The 27873-nt window shown below is 38.9% G+C and overlaps 1 protein-coding gene across 1 annotated transcript; it reads left to right on the forward strand.

Annotated features, from left to right (window-relative positions):
- The first annotated feature begins 884 nt into the window (after positions 1 to 884).
- On the forward strand, positions 885 to 27589 carry GTF2A1 (general transcription factor IIA subunit 1). The gene is made up of 9 exons (XM_027638051.1): positions 885 to 1151; positions 8223 to 8324; positions 10025 to 10232; positions 12270 to 12334; positions 14428 to 14503; positions 15509 to 15642; positions 16535 to 16855; positions 18883 to 18972; positions 23075 to 27589. Exons 1-9 carry the CDS (start codon positions 1122 to 1124, stop codon positions 23180 to 23182), a joined length of 1134 nt encoding a protein of 377 aa, XP_027493852.1. The 5' UTR covers positions 885 to 1121; the 3' UTR covers positions 23183 to 27589.
- Positions 27590 to 27873: the final 284 nt, after the last annotated feature.

The raw sequence follows: 27873 nt of genomic DNA on the forward strand, positions 1-27873 counted from the left end.
AGGGCTGCTGGCCCTGTCCCAGAGCTCAATCCCTGGCATGGCTGAACATGAGCCAGCAGTGTGCCCAGGGGACCAAGAAGGCCAATGGCACCCTGGCCTGTATGAGAAATAGCCAGTGGGACTAGGGAAGTGATTGTCCTCTGTACTGGTGAGGTCGCACCTCGAGTTCTGTGTCCAGTTCTGGGCCCGTCAATTCAGGAAGGACATTGAGGTGCTGGATCGAGTCCAGAGAAAAGGGGAATGAAGCTGGTGAAGAATCTGGAGCAGAAGCCCTATGAGTAGCGGCTGAGGGAGCCTGGAGAAGGCTCGGGGGGGACCTTATCGCTCTCTACAGCTACTTGACAGGAGTTTGTAGCCAGGTGGGGAGTCGGACTCTTCTCAGAGGCAACAAGTGATAGGACAAGAGGATATAATGTTAAGTGGTGCCAGGTTGGACATCAGGAGTAATTTTTTCACGGAAAGGGTGACTATATATTGGAATGGGCTGCCCAGGGAGGTGGTGGAGTCACTGTCTCTGGAGGTGTTTAAGGAAAGACTGGACGTGGCAGGTAGTGCCACGGTCTAGATGACAGGGTGTTCGATCGTAGGTTGGACTCGACAGTCTCAGATCTTTTACAGCCCACGCAATTCCGCGTTTCTGTCCCGCGGCGACCCCGGGACCGCCCTGCCCTCAGCGCCCCCGCCGCGCACCCCGTTACGTCACGGGGGGCGGTGCTCCGGGGAGACACTTCCGCCTCGGTAGGGCCCGGCCGGTGCGAGTCCCGTGCGGGCACTTCCGCCTCGGTAGGTGTCATGGCGGCGGGGGCGGGCGTCCCACGTGACGCCGCCGGGCCCGGCGCGGTCTCGCGGCAGCTCTCGCGGTGCCTCGCGCCCCCCACCCCCCCGCGCGCTCCCCCGCTCGCCGGCCGTTCGCGCAGCGCTCGGCTCGCGCTATATAAAGGGGCGAGGCGGCAGCGCGGCGGCTGCAGCCCCGGGGCCGCGAGCGAGCCCGGCACAGGCCGCGGGGCCGCCCCTCAGCCGGGGCGGGACGCGCGGGCGTTGGGGGGACGCAGCCGGGCAGGTTTATTGTTTTAGGGGTGACTCCCCCCCCGCGGTTGGGGGCGTCCCGGGGGGCTCGGGACATGGCGAGCTCGACTAACACAAACCCCGTGGTAAGGACCGGGTCGGGGGGCGAGGGGGGCCCCGGGGGCAGCGCGGGCGGAGGGGGCCTGCGGGGCCCGCCGCCCCCCTCCCCTGCGCTCCCTTCCCCTCCCGCCGCCCGCCTCGGGCGGTCCCGGCCCCCGGCGGGCAGGGGCGGCGGGGGGCGCGGGGCAGCCTCGCCCCCGCGGCGGAGCCAACTTGTGGTGCCCGGCGGCGGGAGCGGGGCGGTGGGAGCGGGGGCGCGGGGCGGAGGCCCGGGGACGGCCCCGCGGGGAGGCCGGGGGTCCGGCGGGCAGGGGAAGGGAAGGAAGGGAAGGGCCGGCGGGCGGGGGGCGCCGCCGGCGGGAGCCGCCCGGCGAAGGGACGAGAGCCGGAGGAGCGCGGGCGCTGCCGCCCGCCCCAAGGCGAGGGGAAGGGGCGCCCGAGCCAGGTTTCGGTTTTGTGGTGTCGGTGGCGGGGAAGCCCGCCCGGGCTCCGCTGGAGCCATTTTATGTTGCTTTGTACGAAGGAGACGATGGTTGAAAAGCACTTATCCCAGCCCGGCCGGATCGGCTAAGCCGGGCGAAAAGCCCTCAACTCCCCTTTGGCGAGCGAGGCAGTATTTATTTTAAAAAGAGAAAAAAAAAAAAAGCCCCAGACCTGTCCCCCCCCCCGTTCCCTTCTCGTGCTTTCTGCACCTTGGCGGGTGGCTCGCTGCTGCACTTGTACTCACAGAGGTTTGCAACAAGCAGTCCCACAGCCCTGCGCTGCCACCGAGCCCCCCCGGCCGCCGCTCCGCTCCCCGGCGCGCCCCCGGCCGCGACCCCCGCCCCGAAGCGCTGGAGGAGACAAACCCGGCGTCCCGGCGGCGGGCTCGGCCCCCTTGTTTGTGGCTCTCAGATCCATCATGGCTTCCCCCTGCCTTTCTGCCTCCCTGCTCCTTGTGTTCCTCCTCCCTGTGGCTGCCCTGTTTATATAGAGCTATTGCCGCTCTCTAATATAGACTCTGCTAGGATGGGAAGGTGCTTTCCAGCCCCACGTCACCGCCTCTCCATTTAAACACCACATCAGCCTTTAAATAGGGAGCGAGCCGCGGAGCGCGGGCTGGGAGGTGCATGCGTCCGCGGCGGAGGCTGTGAGACGGGCGGCTTGTCCCTCGGATCCCAAACGGCCTTTTCCACCGCTTTCTTTTCCCTCCGCGCCGCTCGAGCCCGTCGTTACCGGCCTGCGGGGCGGTGGTGCTTTCTGCCGGCTCCGGCGCGGGCGGGGGTGTATCCCAGCCGGTGTAAATGGGCTTTCCTTTGGTTTTACCATTGTACAAAGACAGTTTTCATACCCTCCTGCATTTGAATATGTTTACCTTTTTTTTTTTTCATTTTCTTCTTTGTTCGTTTTTGAGTTTTAGTGTTTTTTTTTTATTTTTGTGATTATTTTTTTTGTCAGTAGCACGAAGCTTGCACACGTTCTTGTGCTCCTGTAAGGTTTTCGAAGTAGCTTTTCTGCTGCTTGGGGAAAGTAGTGTTTAAACGGTTTTTACCCAGTATATCCAGGAGAGATGTAGTACTTACTTTATGGCACTTTGCCAAGGTCTGACTACAGCTGTCATCCTAAAAGTGATGTTAATATTAGTTTTGTGTATGGATCATGGGCTCCTGTTACTCAATGATTTATGTGTGTTTCTGGTGACTAAGATGTACTAATATTTTATTACAGTCCAGGCAGAGTAGAGGTTTTAGAAGAGGTTTTAAAATTTTCACTAACACTTTGTTTCATTACAATATTTGATATACTGCAGAATATTATACAAAAGAAAATGCAAAGCATCCTAATTTTCTTTTCCAAAGCTGAAATTTTATAGACTTGCCTGTGAGTTAGGGTCATGCAACTGCAAAGAAACATCTTTGCTTTGATATTTTGTCAGCTTTTGTATCAGAAAATTTTAGGAAAGTAGTCAGCTGTTACACAGATGATGTGTAAGATGCATACTGAATGTGTGTGATCTGAATCTGTTATTTGTCCTGTTTATAAGCTTCTGGCTTCATTTTTTTATTGCAAGAAAGCAATCTATTTCTGTGTAGTAAATTAGAGGGTTTGCTTCTTTCTTGATCAAGTTAGTACTCAACAGCAAAAAATATATGTGTTGCATAATCTCCAGAGTACTTGTAAATGTCTTTCACTCAACAATTTACTAAGACTTGCTTTCTCTTGGCTGTATTTCTGTACCGTCCTAAGTTCTGTAAAGTTCTCTTGAAAGGTGTCAGTGTTTGAACATTGTGTTTGGATTAGCAAAAGCCAAGCTTAAAATGAGCCTGCTTCAATTAGGTGTACTTTAGGCTAATTTTCAGTTAAGTACTAAAACCTTGCAATGGTGCTTGGTCAGCTTTGTCAAATTCAGGTCTCGTTCAGTAGCAAAGATCACACTGCTTACCCAAGGGTTGCCAAAGATGAATGGGAACATTTTGAAATGCTGCAGCCAGGTGGCTTTAGGAAGCTGGAGCCTAATATGTCAGTAGCATTGCGTAAGCATCCAGTCAAATTTGAATTGCTAGAAATGTGTTCTCCCTAATAAAGGACAAGTAGAAATGTAAACAGTTATATGCGGTATCAGATTTTGAGGGTGGCAAAAGAAATTTTTTTGTAAAAGTCCACGGCAACGTAAAAGAAAGCTCAGATTGTAGTGCTTGCATTGTGGGTATGTACATGTTACTTCTTTCTGTGCACATCTTTGATGTAATTGTGGCAAGTTACCTTTACAGTGTGCTCTTCTAGCTGCATATGGCCAGCTTACAGCAGTAACTGCATGGCTGGGAGAAAGATTAGCAGTGTTTCAGAGAGAACTACAGAAGCAACTGGGAGCAAACTGCTGTCAAATGCACAAGGCATGCTGTGGCATATCTCTCCATAACATGATTGGAAACCCAAACTGCTGAAATCCCAAGTGTTGTGATAATAATTACAAAGAATTTCAGTTTTTGTACCCTTGAAATGGAAGGAATGTAGGAAGTGTAAGCCCCCAAAGGCATGTGGTGTTTCTTAAAATAGCTTGCTCCTCAGTTTGGAGTGTGTGTGCATGTGTAGCAGTCTCACCATACTCAGGGTTTTCTTTACAAGATGCACAAGGAAAGTGAAATATAATCATTTCCTTATGTTCCCAGAGGGGGAAATACTAGATTTCAAATCTCTTCTATGTGTTTGTGGTTGTATCTAATAAATCAGGAATTTTAATTGTTGTCTTTTATCTGTAGTAAGTGTTTGGAATAGTGTTTATTGAAGAGTGATTTGAGTATTTTGCTCTTAAAAGAGCTTGAAGTTTACAGCAATGTACTTTTTATGAGGGAGGCACTTTAATATAAACCAGATGAAAACATGATTATTTTAATAGCAATCTTTAAAGTCTCCATTTGTTCTCACTGCTTTCTCTGACTGAATGTGGGAATTTATTGGAAAGCTCACCTGCTATCCCATCTTTAGACTTATTCAGTAATTGTATTACCATGTTTATTTTTGAGTAAGCAGTGTATGAAAATAATTTTGTCATCCAACTCCAGAGTCTTAGATGGCTTATATAAACAGCTTGAGTATCATATAAATAATGCTTAAAGCCAACACTTAGTGTATATCTAAAACAATACAGTGTGCTTCCTTTTAAAGACTGGAGCTTAAGGCTGTTTTGTAATTTTACTGGGTATGCCTATTGAGGTAGGAAAAGAGCATTCTGTGATACTCTTCAAAATTCCACTGTGAGTGTCTCTTACGGCATTACTGCTCCTGCTGTGGAAGATGTTGCATCCACCTGGGCTGGATGCTCAGTTGGAGTGTACAAAAGAGAATGTTTTTAACCAGACAGGATTTTTCTGGGTGTTATGTGAATGTGTGAAGATAAAATCAGACACTGTTCCATTATAAGTGTGCAGATACTTTCTTCTCCCTTCCTTTCCTTCTAATCATGTAGCCATGAGTGTATCATGTGATCAGAGCAGCATCTAAAACTTGTGAACCATGTTTAGATCCAGTGCACTGTGGCTAATGCAGAGAAGTACGTGCATGTACAAACTGCTCGCGGGCTTGTTAACATGCATGGCTCTTGACTCACTGCACCCTGCAGGACTGTCGCGTTTTGTTTACCTGCTTGCTTTGGCTGCTGGAAGTAGTGGAGAAGGATGCTGTGTCAGCAATGGCAGAGTGAACACCTGTGCTCTTAACCTGCCTCTCTGCTGTCTTGCTAAGCTAACACTGAACACTAGAAACTCCTATCTGCTTGAATTTGTTTTTCCTCTTATTACACAGGGAATAAAAGAAATTCCCAAGCAGACTGTTGGGCTGTAGAGTCAATTTGTTGTATCTGAATGTTGATATCTTTCTTATGAGGCTTTACAGACTCAGGAGGTTTGTGAATAAACCTTACAAAAATGCCTGACTGTGGAGAATATCTACTGGTGGAAATTATTAGGGCCTGTTTGCGTAAAATCTGTTTTGTTAGAAAAGTGGACCTAATAGGTGATTTAAAGAGAGAGGGATTAAAGGAAAAAATGTGGTCTGCATCCTGCAGGAATTTTTATTGTAATTTCAGGCATACAGGTATTTCTCTTGACTTAAGTAACTCATGTGCCTGAGGTTAAGCATGTTTATTTGCAGAGTGTGGTTTTGGCATTAAGGAACAGATGCTTTTAATATAATAAGGAGCAATATATGGAATAGGTTAAGTAGTATTTCTGTGCTAGTTGAATCTCATAAGCTTTATGCAATTTGTTTAATTATAGAAATAATAGGACTTAATGTTATTAAGTAGAACGTCTTTTTGCATCTGTTATGAATTAAATCTAAGTGGAAAAATAATCCTGTTAATGGTGCTTGGTATTTCTAAGTTACTCACTACACAGATTTGAAATACTAGTACTCAAGAGTGGTCTGGCTTTGGAAGTCTGTTTCAATGTCTGTAAGCACATTTAATGCAGTATTTGAAGCCTGGATAAGTAAGCATACAGTATGGCATGTTTTGTCTCTTTTGGAGCAGTTAAGTTTTGGACATAGGTGCTGTAAATGTAGAAAAGTAATTGTAAAGGATGGCAAACTTACACTGTTATTTGAAGCCTGAATTTATATTTTTTTTTTGAGTGACAAGTAACAGAAGGATGAATTCTAGCATTTCAGTTACTTGATTTGCAGCAGCATGTTTTAAAGCTTCAAAGTGATCAGTAGCATAGAGTGGTATGTTGAGTTTTGTTGAATTTCTTTCTTTTTCTATGGTGTTTTTTTGGGATGATGGTTTGTAAGAAAAATCACTTGAACGTGCCCCTATGAAGAGTTTGTTTTAAACAGTAAGGACATAATGCACTAAGCAGCCATCAGACTGCTTAGTTCCAGGTTTCAAATAGGGTTTTTTATCCCCTTGTAATCTCAATGCATTTATTTAAAGTTTTTTAATTTTGTTTTTGGTTTCTTTCATCCATTTTAAAGCAAAGAGATTCAACTTCTTTTTTGTGCTTATTGGCCACTCAACTTTTTTGTGGACTAGTAAATCATGTTCTGCTATTCTCCTTGCATTTTTCTGTAACTTAGGCATAGCATCTCCGTAATGTGTGCAGTATAATCTTGGGCATGTCTGCAACAAATTCAACACTTCTGGAATGCATTAAGCAACTATACATGCATTAAATAAATGTTTCAAGTGCATGCAGTAAATTTGTGTAGTTCCAGCACCTCTGCACTAACTGCTTGATGCAGGTTTCCTGTGTGTGCATCGGAGGCACAGCTTTCTTGGGGTGCCAAACCCACTGCACCAGTACAGGATGATTGTTTTGCATGTATACAATGTATCTGATGTGTGTGGCATCATTAGGGATTTAAGGAAGCATCATTAAGGAAGTTAGGGAATGGGGTTGAGGAAGTGAGGGATGAGGAGAAAGTCGTAGCTACTTTCAGATCATTTTAAAATTGGTGTATGCCCAGCCCAAGGAGCAGCCTTTGTCAGTGACATATATATGGTTCACAGGCTACAGATTGGTCAACCCTAATTTAGAGCTCAAAGTGCTACCTTGCAATTACGTAGCACAGATATTTAAACCCAGCCAAAATCCTGTTGAGGTTCTTACACAGGAAGAGACATGTAGCTGTACTGTTTAAAAGGTACAGCACATGCACAATACAATTTTGTATGGTTCTATGAATTAAATTTTGAGCTTTAGTTGATAAGTTTAAGTGTTTACATTCTCTGTTTTAAATGGTACCTTCATTTTAAAATTCACAAAATGGCTGAAGTTGGAAGGGACCTTTGGAGACCTTCTTGCAACCTCCCTGCACAAGCAGGGCCTCCTGGAGCCAGTTGCCCAGAACAATGTCCAGATGGCTTTTGAGTATATCCAGGAATGGAGGAGGCTCCAGAACTTCTTTTGGCAACTTACAGTGAACTGATAATTCACTTTATCTTTGATAGTTTAGGCATGAAATCAGTGTAATAGAATAATAACGTATTTGTAGTGCCTTCCCATGAAAACCTTGTAATATAAAAACATAACTACTGATTGAAAACAGAAGTCTGTCTGGCCTAATATCCTGTCTACAAGAGTTTTTGTAAACAGATGTGTAAGGAAGAACAGGATATGCACGTGAATGCTTCCAGTTTTTTGGACCTTCAGTGGTTTTCAGCTCAAGATCATTCTGAGCCATATTTGGTAACTGTTAAACTAGCAAGCACTAACAAGTTTTTTGTCTGTATTTGTCTAATATGTTTTTGAACTCTTAATGTTCTTTGATATATTTTGCACACATGCAAGTATTTTTGCGTATTCAGTATCTACATTTGCAAGCAGAAAACAAATTGACTGAATGGAAAACAATCTTCTCTGTTTTGAGTTATATTCCTCATGGCTTGATAACACTTGTGCTGTAGTTATATCACAAGAGGTCATGAGTAGTCCCTTCCATTTTCACCTTGTTTGAGCTGTTCTTGCTTATTTATACCTCTTTGGATATTTTAGTCACTTGGAAAGATGCAGTGTATTCTGTAATGCAGTTTTCAGAATTTTTTTTATGTGAGGAAATCTTATTTTAAAGTAATAAATTTCTTTCAAAAGAGTGCTGACTAGTTATTGGTTTTTTTAAAGCCTAAATTGTACAGGTCTGTTATTGAAGATGTCATCAATGATGTCAGAGAAGTTTTTCTGGATGAAGGAGTGGATGAACAGGTTCTTATGGAACTCAAAACTGTAAGTTGCAACTTTAAAGTTCTTTTTAATACATTAATACAGCAGTTAGTTTCCAGATCTGGTTACTGTTGTACACAGTAGAAATACTAGTTTTTAGTTAATTAAGCATTGTATTAATATGCATATCTGTAGTCCCTTATCATTTGAATTACACTGCTGTATAGAGAGGTTTGCTCACCTTGTTTACTTTCCCTAATCTGAAAACAGCAGGCATCTGAATTCAGTGTTATTTTGGTCCCCAAAACATTGTATCTTTAAAAAAGGGGAAGATGTTTGTTTTAGAGACAGACAGCTCTAATGTTTCTCTGCAGGGAAAAAAAAGTCTGCTCTGCTTGATGTTTTTGTCTTTCTGAAGAAGAAGAGTTGCATTGTTGGATGCGTTGTCAGATTTTTGCATGTATGGTTTGTGGTTTGCAGTAATCTTGTCTTTTGGCAGGTGGTACATAATAAATCCCATTGTATTCATCACACTTTTGTCAAGCTCTTGGATTCAGAATTTTTACACAGAGTGAGGTTGAGCTGTTTTCAAGAGTCCAAAATAAAGGCAAGATGTTAAATCTGAGCTAATGGGTCTTCTATGGCTTTCTTCAAATTCTTTCTGAGTGAAAGAAGCCATTCAAAGGGGAAGGGGAGAGAAAAGATGGGGAAAGCCAAAACAAAACCAACCAACCCAAAGAAATAAAGCAAAAGCAAACTGGGAAAGTAGGTCCTGTTTGTCTCAACTTCTTCAGAGAGTGTAGTGTCCCACACTCACAGTATTTTTGAAGTATTAAAAAATGGATGGAAAAGGAAACAAATTTTGAATTTGACTAGACAGAAACAGGTAAAGACTTTTTTTCCACGAGACCATGACCTCTCTTGGTGGAAGTGCAGTGAGCGCTATAAAAAAAGCACTTTGGTTTCTGTGACACAGCTGTGTTCAGCAAATGATGTCAGAAAAGATTGAGGAAAGAGACAAGAAGGAAAATGAAGTATTGAAGGGGAAGGGAGCCTTAAGCAGACTTGGAAGTCATGAGTCCTAGGTACCTGTAGTCTTTTTGACTCTCATGTATTAGAAATACTTGCATTGCTGTCTTTTTGCAAGAAGTGCTTTTTTGCATCTGTGACTGTCCTTTGGAGACACATCAGCTGACATAAAGAACCGTAGGGCTGGAGAAGCTGAATTTGATACTGTGGTAGAAACTGTGTAAATGCTTGTAGAGAGGCAGTATCTTAGGTATGCTGGTAGTTTCTGTTGAAATGTGTTACAAGGCAGTAGTTTTTAAGCAGCTTTTATTGAGGAGTTCCAAGAAGAAATGTCTTGAGGAAAGCTGTAATAAAGGAATTATTTTTGTGATTATAGAGGTAAGAAAGAAAGAATGTAGGGAAGTGGAAAACTTGAAGGCTTATTTAAAGTTACCAGTTTATCTCTATTCATGCTTCTATTAGAGTTGTTATGAATCTTCTACACATGGAAAAAATAAAGAATATAAAAGCTTGAACTTGGACTGACAGGGGATATTTAACTCCTTTTCTTAAAACATTACCTCTATGGAGTTATCTCTCCGGTCTATATTTGCCTAAAGGCTTTTTGAACTAAGTAGACTGCACAAAATAAACAGTGAAAACAAAATCAATTTTGGATTACTGTCATTATGTTGTTACAAATCCCATTGAGTAAAAATTGTACACAGATAGTTCTCTTTCCTTTTCCAAACCAGCTGTGGGAGAACAAGCTGATGCAGTCCAAGGCTGTAGATGGCTTCCATTCAGAAGAGCAGCAGCTTTTATTGCAGGTGCAACAGCAGCAACAGCAGCAGCAGCAACAGCAGCATCATCACCACCACCATCACACACAACCTCAGCCACAGCAAACTGTGCAGCAGCAATCTCAGCCACAACAGGTCCTTATTCCAGCATCTCAGCAAGGTCAGACTTAATCTCTAAACTCTCTGGCAAGACTTTGAAGTTAGTCCAACTCCTTAACATATTCTAAATCTAGGACAGGATGGAAACCTTTTAGTCTTTCTACTTGGCTCTATTTAATGGGTCAAGGAAGCTGTCTTGGTAAAAAGTATTTTGGTATTTGTTTTAAGTAATATTCTTTAGAAGATTTTGGAAAAACTGAATTTTCTTGGTCTCCTACAACATAACATATTTTGAGAACGCATGACTTTCAAAATTCCATTATCAACTCTAAGTTCAAGCCAATATACTTGTGCAGTTGGCAGTTTAGTCATGAGGTAAAAAAGTAATTAGGAGCAAAGTATTTAAAAAAAAAACATTGTCAAGCATAACGCAATACTAGGACATGAAAAATGCTTGTATAATAGTCTGAGTATGTGTGTATATATGTATATATATATATATATATGAGTTGATTTCCCACCCTGCCCCTCCAAAAACCAGCCAAAACCCAACCACCATATATTCAACACAGAATACAACTAATGTGACTAGAACCGGTTATTGTGGCATTTTTTTACCGTGGTGTGGGGTTTTTTTGTGGTTGGTTTTGGGCACTTTTTTGGTTTTTTGGGGGAAACGGGGGTTGATAGCTTTGATAGCTTGTTTTCTTCTTATAGTACTTTGTGTTTTGGCTACACATGAATCAGTTTTTAATGTTGGGATAAAATGAATTTTGAGATTAAGACCTCTAAACCTGCGGTTCCAAGGGCTCTGTGAGTCTCTGCCGAGAGAGGACAGTGACAGAGCCTGAGGCAGCTGCTCACCACTCCCTCTGGTGGCCCCTTCGCGGAGGAGCCGCGACTTTGCCAACCTAGGTTCCCTCCACTGACCAGGAGGGCCCCGTGCTCTTGGGGTTTTTCTTAAGGTACAGTAAGATCCTACCTATAGTAACACACTTAAAACCAATTTATTGTTGGCAAGAGTTGTGGCTTATGACCAAGTGACAGTGTGGAGGCTAAATGAAATTAGGATATCAGAGCACTTTAATCACAGACATGCAGTTTTATGAATTACTTGACTTCCCTGTTCCATGGTGGAAATGGTAGTTCCTCTCATGACCTGGTGCAGTCACAGGGAGAGATCAGGGTGATCAACATGGTGATTCCTGCTGTCTTTTGTGTGGTCCTGGCACAGGTTTATGAGATTTCGTTAAGCTCTTTTGCCCTCCTTGGGTTCCCTGAAACTTGGAGGGGTTCCCTCAGATCTTGGTGCAGGGTTGCAGGGCTTTCCACCCCAGAATCTTTTCCAGAAACTCTGTTACCCCTAGTATTCTTAAGTGTCCTTTGTTAGGGGTTTGTGTGGAGAATAGCTTCTCAATGATTAATTGATTCAAATTACTCTCCTATTTTTTACTTTACTGTCACAGCTAATAGCAGTGGCAACTTGCTTGTTCCATAGGCTTAGGCACTTGTTTTTCTGGATGATCAACAGATTGTTTGTATAGTTTAGCTGTCTGCTTCCCTTAGCACACCAAAACTGCTTTGTTGTGTGGGACAGGTAGTTGATTGCATTTCATCTGCTTCTGCTACACGAAGGCAGTGAAAATCATGAGCTAACAGCTATGCTAACTGCTTGTAACTCAAGCTAGATGCAGCATCCTGTTACTCTTCATCTTACAACAGTCCTTGCTTAAGTCTGTTTTAAGAGTTAACTATTTTCAGTTGATGTTTTTGAAGAACTGTGATATTGGACATCATCAAGTTTATCAACATTTCACTAATACCTTTAATTTCAGAAATACATTTTAAATCTTGCTTTACTTAGATTCAGAGTAGGTAACTGAAGCCCTTGAAATAAGATCTGTAAAGGCAAAGTAGTCATATCACTTCTCAGACCTGCTGTTGTATATTGTCTTGAGAGTAAAAATAAGATCAGAGATTGCTTAGTAGTTGTTTTTGTGATGGATGTTTGGGTGATGTTCTTTCTAAGTTACTCTGGCTTGGCTGTTATTTTGGGCAGACTGTGTATTTTTCATTAAATGCTGTTTTTTGTTTCCAGCACCTCAGCAGCAGGTTATTGTGCCAGATTCCAAGCTGATACCACACATGAATGCATCAGGCATGGTAAGAGAAGCAGAAGTTTATACAGGCATACACTGTCATTTTGTAAGTTTTTTTGAGTAAATAATAAACTGTTATTGGTCATCAGATGCTTAAAAGTAATTTAAGACACACTGCCATAAGCTATCTGCCATCTTTGAGTTTTGTGGCTGCACTTACAGTCTGGGATCAGTAGTAGTCCATGATATCAGTTCTGATAACAAATCTAGGACTTACCTTGATCCTCTGCTTTAACCGAAACTTTTTTTTTTAAATCAGAAATTGGAGTACTGTTGGTATGCATGATGATATGCTCTTATAACAACACACCACCACTAACTGGTGCAAGCATACTGTATGTGCTAGGTGCAGGAAAAACCATTGACTACTCTGAAACTTAAGTTTATCTCAAGTGAGATATGATTTAGCATTTCACATAGATCTTTGCTGGTCACATTAATTTGATTCACTAATTTTGTGACATTATATAAAACTGAGTCTGGTCATTTATCCTTTTCTTGCAGTTTATATCTCTAGAGGTTAATTTTAATTATCTTCTCTTGCTTTAAATTCCCTGGCTTAATTAAAAGAAAAATAAATTGTTTGCAAGCCATAAGAAGAACAGCTAATATAAGTTAAATATGTGTATTAAGACTAGAATTAATTCCATTCTTACCAGTTCTGTACTGGAAGCCCATGAAACAAAATTTCATGATGCAATAAGTTTTCAAGTGCAATGGCTTGCTTAGCATTCACTTCTTCGTTATCAGCTGATCTTGCTACAGAAAAGAACCTGAACTTTGTTATTTGAATAGCCTGATGTATCCAGAGGTTGAGAGCACATAAACATTCGTGTTTTTCTTTTCTGTTTTACAACCATTACAATGGGATTTGTAACTTTTCAAGTCCAACAGTAGAATACTTTTTTTCCTGTCTCAATTATATGTTGTTGAGGGGTATTGCAAAAATAAGTATACCAAGCTTTTTAAACTCTGCTGCTGTCAAAATGTGGATGAATTGTAGACCACAGGGGACTCTTGTTCAGCAAATGGTCACAATAAATTTTGAAATATTATTTGTGTTTATTAGGAACACTTAAGTTGATATAAAACAGTGGATCTGACAGACTGTGAATATCTTGGAAGGCAGAGTATAATGAGAGTTTATTTATCTGTCTTTGTCTGGGATGGAGGGTCCATAGAAGCACACTTCAGTTTTGCTTGGTGATCTCTAATTTTGGCAGTTGTAACTATTATATTGACCAGCCAGTGTGGGAATATCCTGTTTCTTATAAACAGGAAGTATGCACTCTGCCCAGTAATAAAGTTTAAATCCTTTCAGTAGCAAAGCGTAATCAGCCATGGTTCTCTTATAAAGGAAGGCTTTTCCACAGGCAGCTGAAGTTAGACCCTTGAACTGGAGAGGCCTCTGGAGAAGTCCATTGCCCTCTGCGAGTTAAGGACTTAAAGCAGGTTGTTGTGTTTGGAGCTCCCATAATTGCGTTGGAATTCAGTATCCTTGCAGGTTCAAATCATTACCCATTGAAAGTCTTTCACTTTCTCTTTGAACCAACTGTCTTGAGAGAAAAATTAGTCATTCTGTGAACAGCCAATACACAGTATGTGTGTATTCACTCAAAAGAACTATGTTATGTGGACTTGAAATGCAAATCACTTACAGAATGAAGAAAAGTGCAAACCTGATTACTACTCCCTGTGAAAATGCAACAGGCAAACGTAATCATTGCTTCAGTATCTTACGTTTCTTCAGATTTTTAGACCCATATCCTTGGCTGCACTGAAAAAGTGTAACTAAAATTGCCACATGAGCCACGCAGTGTTGTACTGTATTAGTAGATTAGCAGAGAAAGCAGAGGAGAATAAAAAAAAAAATCTGCTGAACTCGCAGATAAACCAAGAAACCACATGGAGTTAGGGCTAGGGTGTGATGCTTAGTGATTTTTTTTCAACCTTCCTCCTATTAACAATTTTATAATTAGTATAATGTATACCAGAAACTGGCAGGCAAAGATTGTAAACAGCAATAAAAAGGTACAGGCAGTAAGTTGTGAGATTGGCAATAATGTTTGTGGTTAAAAAACTTTTCTGCTATTTCAGAGTGCTGCAGCTACTGCAGCTACGTTGGCTCTTCCTGCTGGTGTTACTCCAGTTCAGCAGATACTTACAAATTCAGGTAAGATTGAGAACAAACAATAGTTTAGAGGGTGCTTGGGAGGGAGAAAATCTGGGATTTACTTTGTTATTTACTGTTAAAAAGTAGAATCGAGGAATCCACCCTTACAGTAGTAGTAGTCTCATCTTTCAGATATACTTAACTGTTTCAGTAAATGGGGTTTGACATTTTGCTCTGGAGGGAGAACAGGAAATCTGTCTCTGAGGGAAATGTATAATGTTCAAGATTATGTAATTTAATTTCCTTTCTTATTCCACCTTTCTCGTTAGAAATATGAAAAACTAATGTTGGAATGTATCTTAGTTCTTGCTTTTCAGAATTGCAGGCTATTTTCAAAGGTGTGTATGTCTGGGATGTATTTTGTGAAGTGATGAAGGGTAATAAAGCTAAAGGATAATGAAAGGAAATCAAGTATAGGTATTATGGGAACAGAAAGGAGAAGTGGACAAGAAGTGTAAGGATAGATTTATTTTTTTTTTTTTCCCAAAAAGCAACTGCACATTAATACTGCAAAGAAAGTTATGCACAGAGTAATTTTTTGAAATATAATTGGAAGGAAAAAATTCTGAGGAAAGGACATCATCTTACAGGACCCTGGAAATATCTTGGTGTTAGCAGTGGATAGAGAATTTTTGCATTGTGAATACCTGTGTATTCCTATTTTTGTTTGATTTGTCTTTCTCACTGTAAAATGTGTCTTTTGAAACATCAGGTATGTATACAGGTGGGAACTTTAAAATGCTGTGTTAAAGGATTAGGCTGTGACTTGCAAAAGTAAATGCATTTTTGGATTGCATACCTCACGATCAGATTTACATGGTAAACAACCCTATTCTTTGTTTCTGGCACAGTTACTATAGCATAGTATCTTTTCACTGATGAAAGCAAAGCATTTTAATGTTTCTCTCCTTTGTCATTGGTATTCTTCCAGGAAACAAGCTTCTAGACTTAAGATCATTTAAAAAGTGAACTTGTACATTTGATTAATTTGATATTTTACTACAGGTCAGATCCTCCAAGTAGTTAGAACTGCAAATGGAGCTCAGTATATAATTCAACCACAGCAACCAGTTGTTCTACAGCAGCAGGTCATACCACAAATGCAGCCTGGGGGAGTACAAGCACCTGTTATTCAGCAGGTAAAGGAAAATTTTCAAATAGGTACAGTTGAAAGATAAAAACCATAGTAGTAATTACTAAAAAGGCTTGCATTTTTATGAGCAAATTGAAATAGAGCACAGTCAGAAATGGTATATCTAAAAGAAAATAAAAGTGTGTTGTGGAGTTTCTTTGTGTTTGGTTGTTTGTTTTTACCTGACTCATTTTGAAATGTTGTTTTCAATGTCACTTTTATTCTTACCATATACTGACTGGCTGCAGTTTAAAATTTCTCTTGGTCATCTTCTGATGACAATAATTATATTGTGTGCATAATCCTAGTGTACATACTATATGTAAAAATGTGATTATTGGTTAAAATTATTTCAAGTCCCATAACACACAGAAGAAAATACCTAAATTTGCACCTTCATGCCCCTTGGTTATTTTAGTAGTGAATACAGTGTGTTTTACAAGGATTTTTGTTCAGTTACAAGGACAACTGTGTGTCCAGACTGTAAAAGCATTGAATTTAGCATAGTGTCACAGTTCTGCAGTTTCAACATGAATACCAATTTGTAGAGAATTCAAAGTTATATTTTTTTTATAAAGAATGTTTTTTAAAATGAACTTTCACCTGAATAAAGACGTTCCTCTGCTGTGCTTGGGCATCTCTGGTAGTAGCGCTAGTGTTTTACAATGGATAGACAGTAGGTTTTCTCAAATTTAGCAATGCAAAATGTAGGAAACAAATACCTACTAGTGAAGAAAGGTATGTGATTATAATTTAAACTATGTATCTGATATAGGTGGAATATTTGTAACTTTTTTCTAATTAGTGCCAGTCAAATTGATATGCCTTGATTGTTTGAGTAAGTGATGTGGTCGTCTGTCATGTTAGCAGCCACAGTACTTGCAATGATATTTCATCAGGTTTTGGCTCCTCTCCCTGGAGGGATTTCCCAGCAGACAGGAGTGATTATTCAGCCTCAGCAGATCCTGTTTACAGGAAATAAAACACAAGTCATACCTACAACAGTGGCTGCTCCTACACCAGCTCAAGCACAGATACCTGCAGCTGGTCAGCAGCAACCACAGCAACAACAGGCACAACCACAAGCACCACTTGTTCTCCAAGTTGATGGAGCAGGGGACACATCATCTGAAGAAGAAGAAGATGAGGAAGAAGACTACGATGATGATGAAGAGGAAGACAAAGAAAAAGATGGAGGTGAAGATGGCCAAGTTGAAGAGGTAAACTTATTTCAGAAGACTGGAACACAGTTGTTTCATTTAAATTTTTTTGTCAATATTTTAAAGAAAAATGTTTCAAATAATACTATATTTCAATACTTTTGAGAATATAACTTTTATCCTTGTACTTAAGGTTCATTATTTCCTATGTTGAAGTTGTGGAAGTGGTGTGTATTAGTAAAACACCTTGAAATGCAACTGAGGAAGGCAGGGTGACTGTGAGCCGTCATGGAGGCCATTTTAAAAACTTTATCAGTAATATTTTTTCATTTCATGGAGAGACCAGTCATGGAAGTATGAAACCTGCGTGAGCAAACAGAAATAGTCAACTCCACTTGAGACTGAGTACATATAAAAGCAGGGTGTTAAGAAGATTGACAAAAAAGAGAGCATATATTTAGTTCACTGAGGGGACCAACAAATATGGTCTGACCTGCATCTCACTAGCTATTCCATTGCATTCTGTTACACTAGAACAAGCTTGACAACTCAAATTTGATTATAAAGCACCTACTAAAAACACAACTGACCTTGATTTAATAAAATCAGTAGATAGGAAAAAGAATTAATTTTTGCATTCTTAATATATCCTTAATTTAGACTTTGAATTTGCTTGGTTATGGACTTTAGCCAGTGGTTCTTAAAAAGTGTGTTGCACCAAAAAGTTCCATAAGAATAAGAAATCTTAAAGGGGTAGGGGGCAGACAGGTACTAGTAAGTTAAAAGTACTGATATTTAATCTCTGGCAGGAAGCTTGGCACTTCCTAAATCTGTCTCTAAAATGCATTTTGAACTGTCAGATTTCTTCCAGAGTTTTCTACAACTTTTCCAATTATTTTTAGATTCCATTTAAAATACCAATATGAGCAGTATTTCACAGTAACCCATGCGGGATACTCAGGTCAAACTTGTAAATTTATCGAGGAATTAAATCAGGTTTTCTGTAGTATATTTACAGTGGCGTCTTAACACTGTTGGGTTCACATCACTTTTCCATTGTATTGATCAACCTTGATGTCAGTTTGAATGTTTTAACAGTTGCCTTATAGGTCATCATGCTTAAATAATAGGTGTTCTTTAACACTTAATGCTAGCATTCTTGAGGAAATTTTTTTTATATGCCAAGACTTCATTATCAGCATGCCAGAGATCTGTTATTTTTGCTTCCTTTACTCAGCAGCAGCTACTTTGTGTGGACTGGTTACTTAAAGCTTTTGAAGTCAGTTAAGCATAGCATTACTTTGAAAGGAATTAGGACCTCTAGTACACTTTCTCTCACTAGCATCTCCTCTGTTTAGCTTATGTACTTGGGAGTAGGTGGGGAAGATGAGGATTGTGCAGCAGACTTATTGCTCTGCATTTAGTAGAGGTTATTTTAGCTTTTGAAGTGTTTGTTATTGACATGGGATGAAAAAATCTTGCTAAATTTCTGCAGGAACAGTGTGTTAGCAGAAAGAAAAAAATAAAATTTAAGGACATGAAAATACATTCTAGAAGGTGTGGAGAAGTTATTTTTGTGTGTGTCTATGCAAGATCATATTAAAGCATTCCCCCCCTTGTAAAAATTTCCTGTGTATGTTGAAGTCTGTTTTCACTTGTGGTACACAAATGTGAATAAGCCATGGAGTTTTTATTTTTAAGGGCACGTAGGAAGTGATGTGACTAACATCACCTTTCCGCTGCTTAGATACTTTAGGAAAATAAAAATCTGCATACTTTTGTGAAGAAATTTTGCAAACATCAGGAGCAAGAATTATTGTGACAGAAGGCTGCAGTGCTCAGAATCTGGCCTGGACACTGGAGTCTCAGACTAAAACTGGTAATCTTTTTAGGAATAAGGGTAGGAAGGAAATGTATGTACCTCAACACTCTACTGGAAAGCCTAATATTCCCAACCTCAGATGCATATTAGGTCCTGTAGTTCATAGACTTGACTGTAGCCTCATGTAAGTAATCATCTAATAGCTCTGTAATCAAAGTAGGAACTCTTACTAAACATCCTAACTTTTTGCATGTGCTTGTTTCAGGAACCTCTGAACAGTGAAGATGATGTGAGTGATGAGGATGGACAAGAACTGTTTGATACAGAAAATGTTGTTGTGTGCCAGTACGATAAGGTAATCTTTACAAAACAGAATCCAAGAGTTCTACTTTCTCTGTTCTTCCTATCAAGTAATAATTTAAGTAGTATCTTTGTGACTGTTAAGTACAGGTAGATCTGTAAAGATTATAATATGATTGGAAAGCATTACTGTTTTTAAAACAAGTTTATGTGGCATGTTTGTACTAAACTTGGGAATGAGTAAAGCTAAGAAAAATTTGGCTTCATTTTATTTTTCTTCATCATGTCTTTTTGTGCCCTTTAATGAAAAGGAAAGGCCTCTGGGCTCAGGAGAGATGAACTGTTATAACTTTGTACATTTGTTGTGGCTACGAATAGAAAAAGTAGCATTAGGGTTTAGACTTCTGGAAAACTGTTCCTTGATCACCAAAAATGCCTCTTCTGGATGATAGAGTAGTTACCAGAGGAGAATGTTCTTTCTGTGTTATGCATTGTGCTATACAAAATGGCAATACAGAATGTTTGTGCTTGTTTTGCTTTGAATTCTGCTGAACTGTCTTGCCTCCTCTGGAATTAGTAAATCCTTACATGTTTTCCATGGAACATACAAGGATTCATCTGTGCCTGGAATTTTTTGAAGTGTGTCTAGAGGATATCAGACACCTTTTGACTGAGGTAGTATGCAGAAAGATTATTCAGTGTGGATTTTCTTTCTTTTCCTATGCTAGATTAATGGGACTATGATAAATAAGGATCCTTTTTAAAGCAGAAAAAAAGCCGTAAGCTTGTTGAATAAAAACTCCTATGTTTTAAAGAATGACTGTGTTAGAAAATCTTCAGTTATGCCCAGATAGTCTTGCCATCAGATCCAACTGAGAATTGAAGACAGAGAAAAGTGGTATCAGTATCTACATCCCAGCCATCTGTCTCCTCCAGACTGTAATCCAAAACTGTTTGGTTTGAGGCAATTTGTAAGGATAGTGAGGGATCTGAGAATAGCAGTCAGGAAAGCTTGTTGGCAGCTGCTGAAGCTGAGCAACAGGAACTAATCTGAAATCCTCACCCTCTTAAAAGAATGGGAACTCAGTAGGGGGTAGTGTCCATCATTAATCTCCAGTGCCACGTGCTCTGAAAGGACTTCATCTCTTATCAAGCAATCATTGATTTGTTTGTCTCTAAACTACACAGGATCAGCTCAGATCTGAGCAGAGATCCCTCCTGCCCAGCATCCTGAATCAGCTGACAGTGGATGCCTCTGGAACTACGAGATAAGAGCAGAGAGGTAGCAATGCTCATGTAGAGAGCATTTTACCATCCTTCTGTAAACTGTCTCTTGAGGAAGAGATAGTGGCTTCTTATCAATGACCAGCAGAGAACTTTTTTCCTTTATTTGTCAGAAATTATTTTGATTATGTTTGAATCCTTGAAAACTTTCTTATGACAAGAAATTTCATACATGCATTGTGTGATGTGTGGAGAATCCCGTAGTTTTCAAACCTGTTAGTTTCATATAATACCTCTTAGTTCTAAACAGTGTTGCCTTTTTGTTTTCTTGGTGTCCTTTACGGTATTGCAGACCATCGTGACCCTTCTCAGTCATCTCTTTGAAATTAGAGCTACACTTCGCTTTGTTATTTGTACACGTGTCCACACATTTAATTGTTCTTACTTTCATTCTCCAGATGTGTTTTATTTTTCTGTATCTTATTTGGTAAGGGTAGATAAGGTTGAGGGATGATCAGAGCTGTTAATAACACAGGTGAACCTTCCATTTATCAGGTGGTGTCGCAATGTTCTGCAATAATTCATGTATGCTTTTGGCCCCGCTGAACACAGAGCTGATATTCTCATGGAAAAGTCTTAGAACATTGGGATCTCGTACCTGACTTAATTGTTAACTCAAACCCATCATTTTTATTGTCCATGTAAATTGAAATAATTTTTTTCCCTTGTTACTGCCTTCATGTACATTGAATGCCACCACTGTTTTATTACACCAGTAAGGACAGTAACATTGTTCTGCAACTCTTCAGTGACTGTTCTTCTGTATCATCAATGACGTTTTGTCATTTTCCAGATGCTTAGTGAGTTCTTAAACTGCAGACTCCAGCCAACACAAACTTTTGCTGAAATGATCTCATTTCACTGTAAAAACAACGTTCTTACCCTTGTTTTCCCATTTTTATTCAGTTACTTATCCATCTGAGGATCTTCCTTCTTACCTCATGGCATCTAAACTGCTTCTGGTGAGGGTTTTTTGTTGAATGCCATTTGGTAGAGCAAATAGCATATATAAGCCAGACCTTTCCTTGTTCATTTATTTGCTGACTTTTGCCACTGACTTTTTTTTTTACCTTTTTTAGCTTAAAGTGAAAACAGACCAAGCAGTATTACTAATAATTAATTGAGTGATACGATCATATCTGTGCTGGTACTACTTTACTGTTCCTACAACACTAAGAGTAGATGGGGAGACTTCTTATGCTTAATGAAAATTGCAGAAGGATTTTCTGGTTTTATACCTTTTGTAAAATTTTAACATTTTCTAGACAGGCTTATTTGCATTTTTTTTTTATCTGTGAAAGTTTATTGTAATCTTTCCTCTTTTGGACAGCATTTCAGCTTTGTTAAAGTTCTTTGAGTATCTTGTACTGCTACTTAATTGTACTGGTGATCTTTTGCTCTTTCTGATGACGTTTTTGGTAGATGACAAGTATTTGTCTGCTCTACTCTTACAGTATGTGATGGTTTTTTTGTTTTGTTGGGGTTTTTAAATTTTTTTTTCCCCAAAAGTGTTTACTCCTTGAACTTTAGACTGAATTTTGTTCAACTTCCTTTAGTTTTAAATTAAACCTATAGGTTGGACATCAGGAGGAATTTCTTCACAGGAGGGGTTGGTAAACATTGGAATGGGGTATTTTTGGGTTTTTTTCTGTCCTAGTATTTCTTGGGCTGTTGCAAGTAGTTGAAGTTGTCTCCCAGCTTAATCTTACAAACTTGTTTTAAACAAAGCCTTAAAGGGGCCAATATTTTAACTGGAAAGACTATAGCTTAAAGCTGAAGCTTCAGGCCTCATTCCCAATACTGGAGATACTACTTTTCTCATTGATTCTTTACAATGAGAATTGGAATGTAAATCATGGAACAGACTCGCTGTTAAAGAGTAATTTTACAATATAACACTACTATGTATAGAATCATAGAATTGCTTAGGTTGGAAAAGACCTCTAAGGTCATAAAGTCCAACTGTTAACCCAGCGCTTCCAAGTCCACCACTGAAGCATGTCCCTAAGTGCCATATTTGCATGTCTTTTAAATCCCTCCAGGAATAGTGACTTAACCATTTCCTGGGGCAATGTTCCATGTTCCAATGTTTGACAATGGTTTTTGTGGAGTTTTTCCTAATATCCAATCTAAACCTCCCCTGAAACAACTTGAGGCCATTTTCTCTTGGCCTATCCCTTGTTACGTGGGGGAAGAGACCCTCACCTCGCTTGTGTGTTTTGTACCATAGAGATTTTCAGACTAAAAACCTTATAAATGATCCACTTGCCTTTTAACCAAAACTTAACTTTCAGAAATCCAGAGTCAAACGCTTCAGATTAGAAGTGGAATGTTTAAGTAGGCCTGCTATCTATATATACATAACCTAAACTAGTTTTCATGCAGAATAGAAGTTAGATAAGAGGTACAAATAATGAAACTTAGTGTTTTAGCCTTTCAGGGCTGTTTTAAAACATCAGTCTTTTTGTTACAGTGGTTGAAATAAGGATTTCTAGTTTTCAAGTAGAGTTTGATGGCTGTTGTAATCAAAGATAATCAAATTAAAGCATCAGAGGTGGATATATCTTTATTCTTCTTTTCCAGCAACCTGTAAAAATGTGCTTTATGCTTTGGATTTTGAAGTGTCTCTGTGCTTGCATGGTTTTGTGACAGTTGCTGCCACTGATTAAAAAAAACAAAAACAGAAAACACTGATATATGCATAATTAGGTTTTGTTTTTCATACCTAAGTGCACAATTGATTTTCAACATATTTATAGTAACTTAGTAATGTATGTATAATAGCTATTCCATCTTTTCCCGCCCTTATAATTATACATTATTACCCATTTCTGATGCAGAGTAATAGTTCAACTTTTTCCATCTGTTTTTAGATTCACAGAAGTAAAAACAAATGGAAATTTCATCTCAAAGATGGCATCATGAATCTTAATGGAAGAGATTATGTATTTTCCAAAGCCATTGGGGATGCAGAATGGTGAAGTTTTAAAAGACAAAACAAAACAAAAGAACTCCCTGTAAAAGGAAAAAAATCAAAAGCAGGAAAGGCTGAGACTTGGATGTATACTCCAATCAAAATGTGTGTCTACACATCAGAAATAAACAAAAGTATTGGAACAAAGGTAAAATGTGGCAACAAAGACACTACTTCAGATGAGCAAGCCATGGACTGTAGCAGCTATAGCATTGTCTGGGAGCTGGTTTTGTGTGTTAGGAATACCTTAATTATCAATTCTACATACAGGTACCTACAACTGGTATTTAGCATGTAAGGCTTTGTCCCCCTCCCCCTTGATTTCAGATTTTAAAATACTTCTTCCACTGATTGAAGGAACTATTCCCTTTAATAGATTATTAATCTGAAAATGCTTATTGTGTGTACAAATCTTTGCTTTGAACACTTCCTTTTGGTAGTGAGGATGGTCAGAATGTTACTTAAACTGCGTGCAAGCTTTGTACAGAAGGGTAAGACTTAAGGTGTTAAATTTTAAATAACTTGTATAAGGAAAATATTTTTAATTCTGATATGCTCATTAATTATTATATCTATTTGTTGTTTTCAATGCAGTTCCCCATAAACAGGCTGTTGTTCCTAGCAGTTACAAAATGGTAAAATGATCACTTATATTTCAAAATTGTTTTAATTTCATGCGATAGATTTTTAGGGCTTCATTTTTCAATTTCTAGGCACCTGTAGGTCCTCCCTGATGAAAGATTACTTAACTTGTTGATTATATTCTTGCTGTTTCATGGTGGTTCAGCATCACTGAACTGAAACAAATAACACAGTTTCCATTGATTCTTTTTTTAAATTATTTTTTTCTTAGAAAGGGTTTGGAAACCTTTTGAATCAAGTGTAGGTAATAATAGATGCATTCCTTTATCTGCTTACTATGTGTGTGGTCCACACATCCACAAATAATTCAACAGACCACAGGAATGACTAAATTTTTGATATAGAAAATTGTATAAAAATTCTAACTTCCTGGCTGCAACTCTTAATCAAGGATCTGCTTTACTAAAAAGCATAGCCAAAAGTTACCTGCTGCAGTTAATCTCTCTAAAGTTTCCAGATGGCATGTAATTTCATGAAGAGAGCTGCACAGCTTTGAGAACACAAATTTTGTTAGAGTATCTTTAGACTGTCTTGGTAACAGAAAATCAAGCGGTCGGATGCACTAAACCTTGTGTAGTCACTTTTTCACTTGCGTTTTTTATTATTGTTTGTTTGGTTGTTTTGGTTTCGTTTTGTTTGGTTGTTTTTAAATTTGTGAAAAGCAATGAAGTTGTTCCTCCCCTCCTTCCCTTCCTCTCCTCAGAAGGTGAACAACTCGTCTTTGTGCATAGGTCATTCTTGCAAACCCTGCTTTTGCAAATGCAGTTACTTTTGAAAAAGGAGAGGGAATGGGCATTATACTTCAGAAACTCACCATTTCAAAAACAATTTTGTGTTTCATTGGGTGCTTGGAAAGAACATAGCAAAGATAATTTTCAGTAAATTAGGGAAGACTTTGAGAAGCAGACATGAATTCTGGTTTTTGCTTGAGAATGAAACTTCTGAATCATTTAACAAAATCACAAGCATATTTTAGCAGTATATAACTTTTATTCACTCTTATTTATTTGCCTCCAAGTGCATTTGTAGTCTCAATAGTACATAGAAAAATCACAACAAATTGTAAAGAGGTTCTTTTGCTGTGATTTTGTACACCTGTGTTCTTATTGATACAGACTAAAACTGCCTGTAGGCTATGTCTAGAGCCATGTGGTTGTTAGAAAGTCATCTACGTTCATAAGCTTTATGACAAGTTAATCGATGATTCTTCTAATTAATTCTTTATTAGTGGAATCATCATTTAGAGTGCATTTTTAGCTTGAGGCTTCAAGGTATCTCAAACTGATCAGTGTTTGCTTTCTTCTGAACAAAGCAGATATTTTATTTTTTTTTACCACCGTTGACACTTCTATGTACAACTTCAAGGAAATCAATAATATACCAATGAATTCCTTCCCTCACCTTTTCCATGTCTGTTACCAGTAAGTCTTAAGTAGCGGACTTCAGAAAAATTCCCATAATGCTGCACAGCCAAACCAATCAAAGGAAAAAATATCCTTTTAGTTATAGATTCCTTTTTGTACTACTGGAACCCAGATCAATTGTACAACACTTTGTTTTCGTACGTTTTAATTATATTTTTCACCCACATACATATGCTAGAAACTGCATCGCCTTTCTATTTATTTTTAAGGGGTAGCTGAACTTTAAAGGTAATTAAGCTTAGTCTGTTCTGAAGGATGTTAGAAGCTTTCTGAACTTGCACAGTCTCTTGCAAGCTAATTGTATGGTATGCTTTTCAGATAAGTTTTGTCTTCAAATACAAATATCTGTGAAGTTTTGGGAAAGCCAGTCAGACCATGCACATACCAATCTGTGCTCTTATTGCTACATCAAGTGTTCCTTTTTTTAAATCAAAAAGCATGTTTAATTTCATTTTATTGTAGCAGCTTGCTGTAAGAATGTAGTTTGCTTAATTTTATTATTGTACTTGAATTTTTAATCATGGTTTTAACAATATAACTGAACAGACCATTTCATTAGGTTCAAAAGAGACCATTCCTTTTGGAGGGCAAGGGATTCTCATGTTCGTAGTTATTAAATGAATTTTTCCCCCTTTTAGAAATAGCTTTTTTTGTTGTTGTTGTTGGGGTTTTTTCAATTTAAATAGTTCAGTATTAATGGAAACAATTAATGGTTTCAAGAGGGCTTATGTTAAAATTTGCACAGATAATGGAGCACCTTTTTATGATAGAAAAAAATGGGGAAAGATAATTTCATAATTATAACCATGATGACTGGTGGAAACTTGTAGAGCAACTGGGCAAAATTGAGTCTTGTGCCTTTTCAGTTTGCAAAATACCTGTTTTGCCAGTATGACAATACTTTTTTTGATTCTTGAGAGAGTAAATTTCCTGCAGTGCTTCAATCAGAAAAGCAACTTTTTTGCTCTAGTTCTGTTGGGTTTTAGTGTGTGCAATTATTTAAAAACATCTAAGTGGAAGACAAATTGAAATATGTTTTCTTTTAAGAAGATAATAGAGAATTTAGTCACATAAGGAACTTTATATTGGACTATTTAAATAAAATATGTTTTTATTCCCCCTCAGTTGCTGGATAGTGACAAGATTTCTTTGAGGCCTCATACTCCTTGTTTCCTGCATTGTACTCACAAGTTGCATTTGAACATCATTAAGTTTCCAAAACACTGTTTAAAGTGATAATTGTGGTCCGAATTTATTTCCAAGAACGATATGTGATTCTGAAGCACATTTTCTAGAAGAGAGCAAAAAACATGTTGTGTCATGTAACAGATTTTTTATAAATGTTTTCTTATCTCTCTGCTGCACAATTAGGAGTGTTAAAGTAAACTTCATTGAGTCTGTGAAAATAATTCCACCACTTGACAGTTAGCAGTAATTATGTCACCACATAACACTACCAGAGTAAAGTTTCTTAATTTCAGTGAAGGAGTTAGAGACCTTGTTAACTGAAGTTCGTATTGATTCAATCTCTTCAATTTGTAAAAGCTCCTTTAAAAACAATAAAGCCCCTCAAAATTTCCCCCAATGCAAAAGCTTCCTAATAGAATGCAATAAGATGTCCAGGAAGTGAACAATGGTTTTACGGTAACACACACTGGATTGATACTGGGCTGCCTTACACAGCATTGTGGAATTTACTGTGTGCCATCCCACCCCACCCACACCCCCCTGACTGAGATTAGAGTTCTCAGACTTTGAGGTCAGTGACTATACAAGATGAAGAAACTTGCATATTGTTCTGTATTGGTGTCTGGCATTTAAAGTCTCGTTTTTCCCATTGCTGTGATTGGTTGGGAAATATGTAAAAACCAGTACATTGGTTTCCATGTTGTCTACTTTTTTTCAGGCAGTTCATGCAGTGTGTTTTTTAATTATTATTTGGTGGATTAGACGTTGTGGAACAAAAGGAGCTTTTTTAAACAGGAAGAACTACCCTGGGTTAGCTGTATGTACAGTCATCCAATGAGACATGTTCCAGAGTGCATAGGGTACCAGTAGATTATGGAGAGGGGGACTATCCTTTTTTGCTGTTCTGAGCTACTATTGTCAACTGCTGTTGTACATATACTGTTATGTGTAAGGGGGTAAATATATTTATTATGTTTGTAAAATTCATTCTGTACAATTGCAGATCAAGGTTGCTCCTCTGTGATATACAGGATATTATGTTTCAAAGGCCATGCTTGGAATACGATTAGAGAACTTAGTATTTTGATGTACTAAGACCTATTTTAAGTTTAATATTTTGCCTTTGCAAAAACTTTAATTAAAGATGTTATTTAAAAATGTTTGCCACTTCATTTACTATCTTGCATATGCATTTGTTTCGTATATAAGGCTTATGACTACTACATAATAACACTGAAGGTTCTGAATTGATTCTCATCTCACACAGGTACTTTCACTGTCACCTACTTCTTGAATTTACATTGCAGACTTTCCATTTAACATCATCACAATGTTGTAGAAAAAAATTCACAGTTTAATCTTGAGGCCAGACTTGTGTATTTGTTTCAGTATTTTCTCCCTGTGGTAACTTGAGTCTTAGGTATTGAGATGAGACTGATTGAAC

This window comes from Corapipo altera, unplaced genomic scaffold (assembly GCF_003945725.1).
Source record: "Corapipo altera isolate COAL_440 unplaced genomic scaffold, ASM394572v1 23, whole genome shotgun sequence".
Classification (NCBI taxonomy): Eukaryota; Metazoa; Chordata; class Aves; order Passeriformes; family Pipridae; genus Corapipo; species Corapipo altera.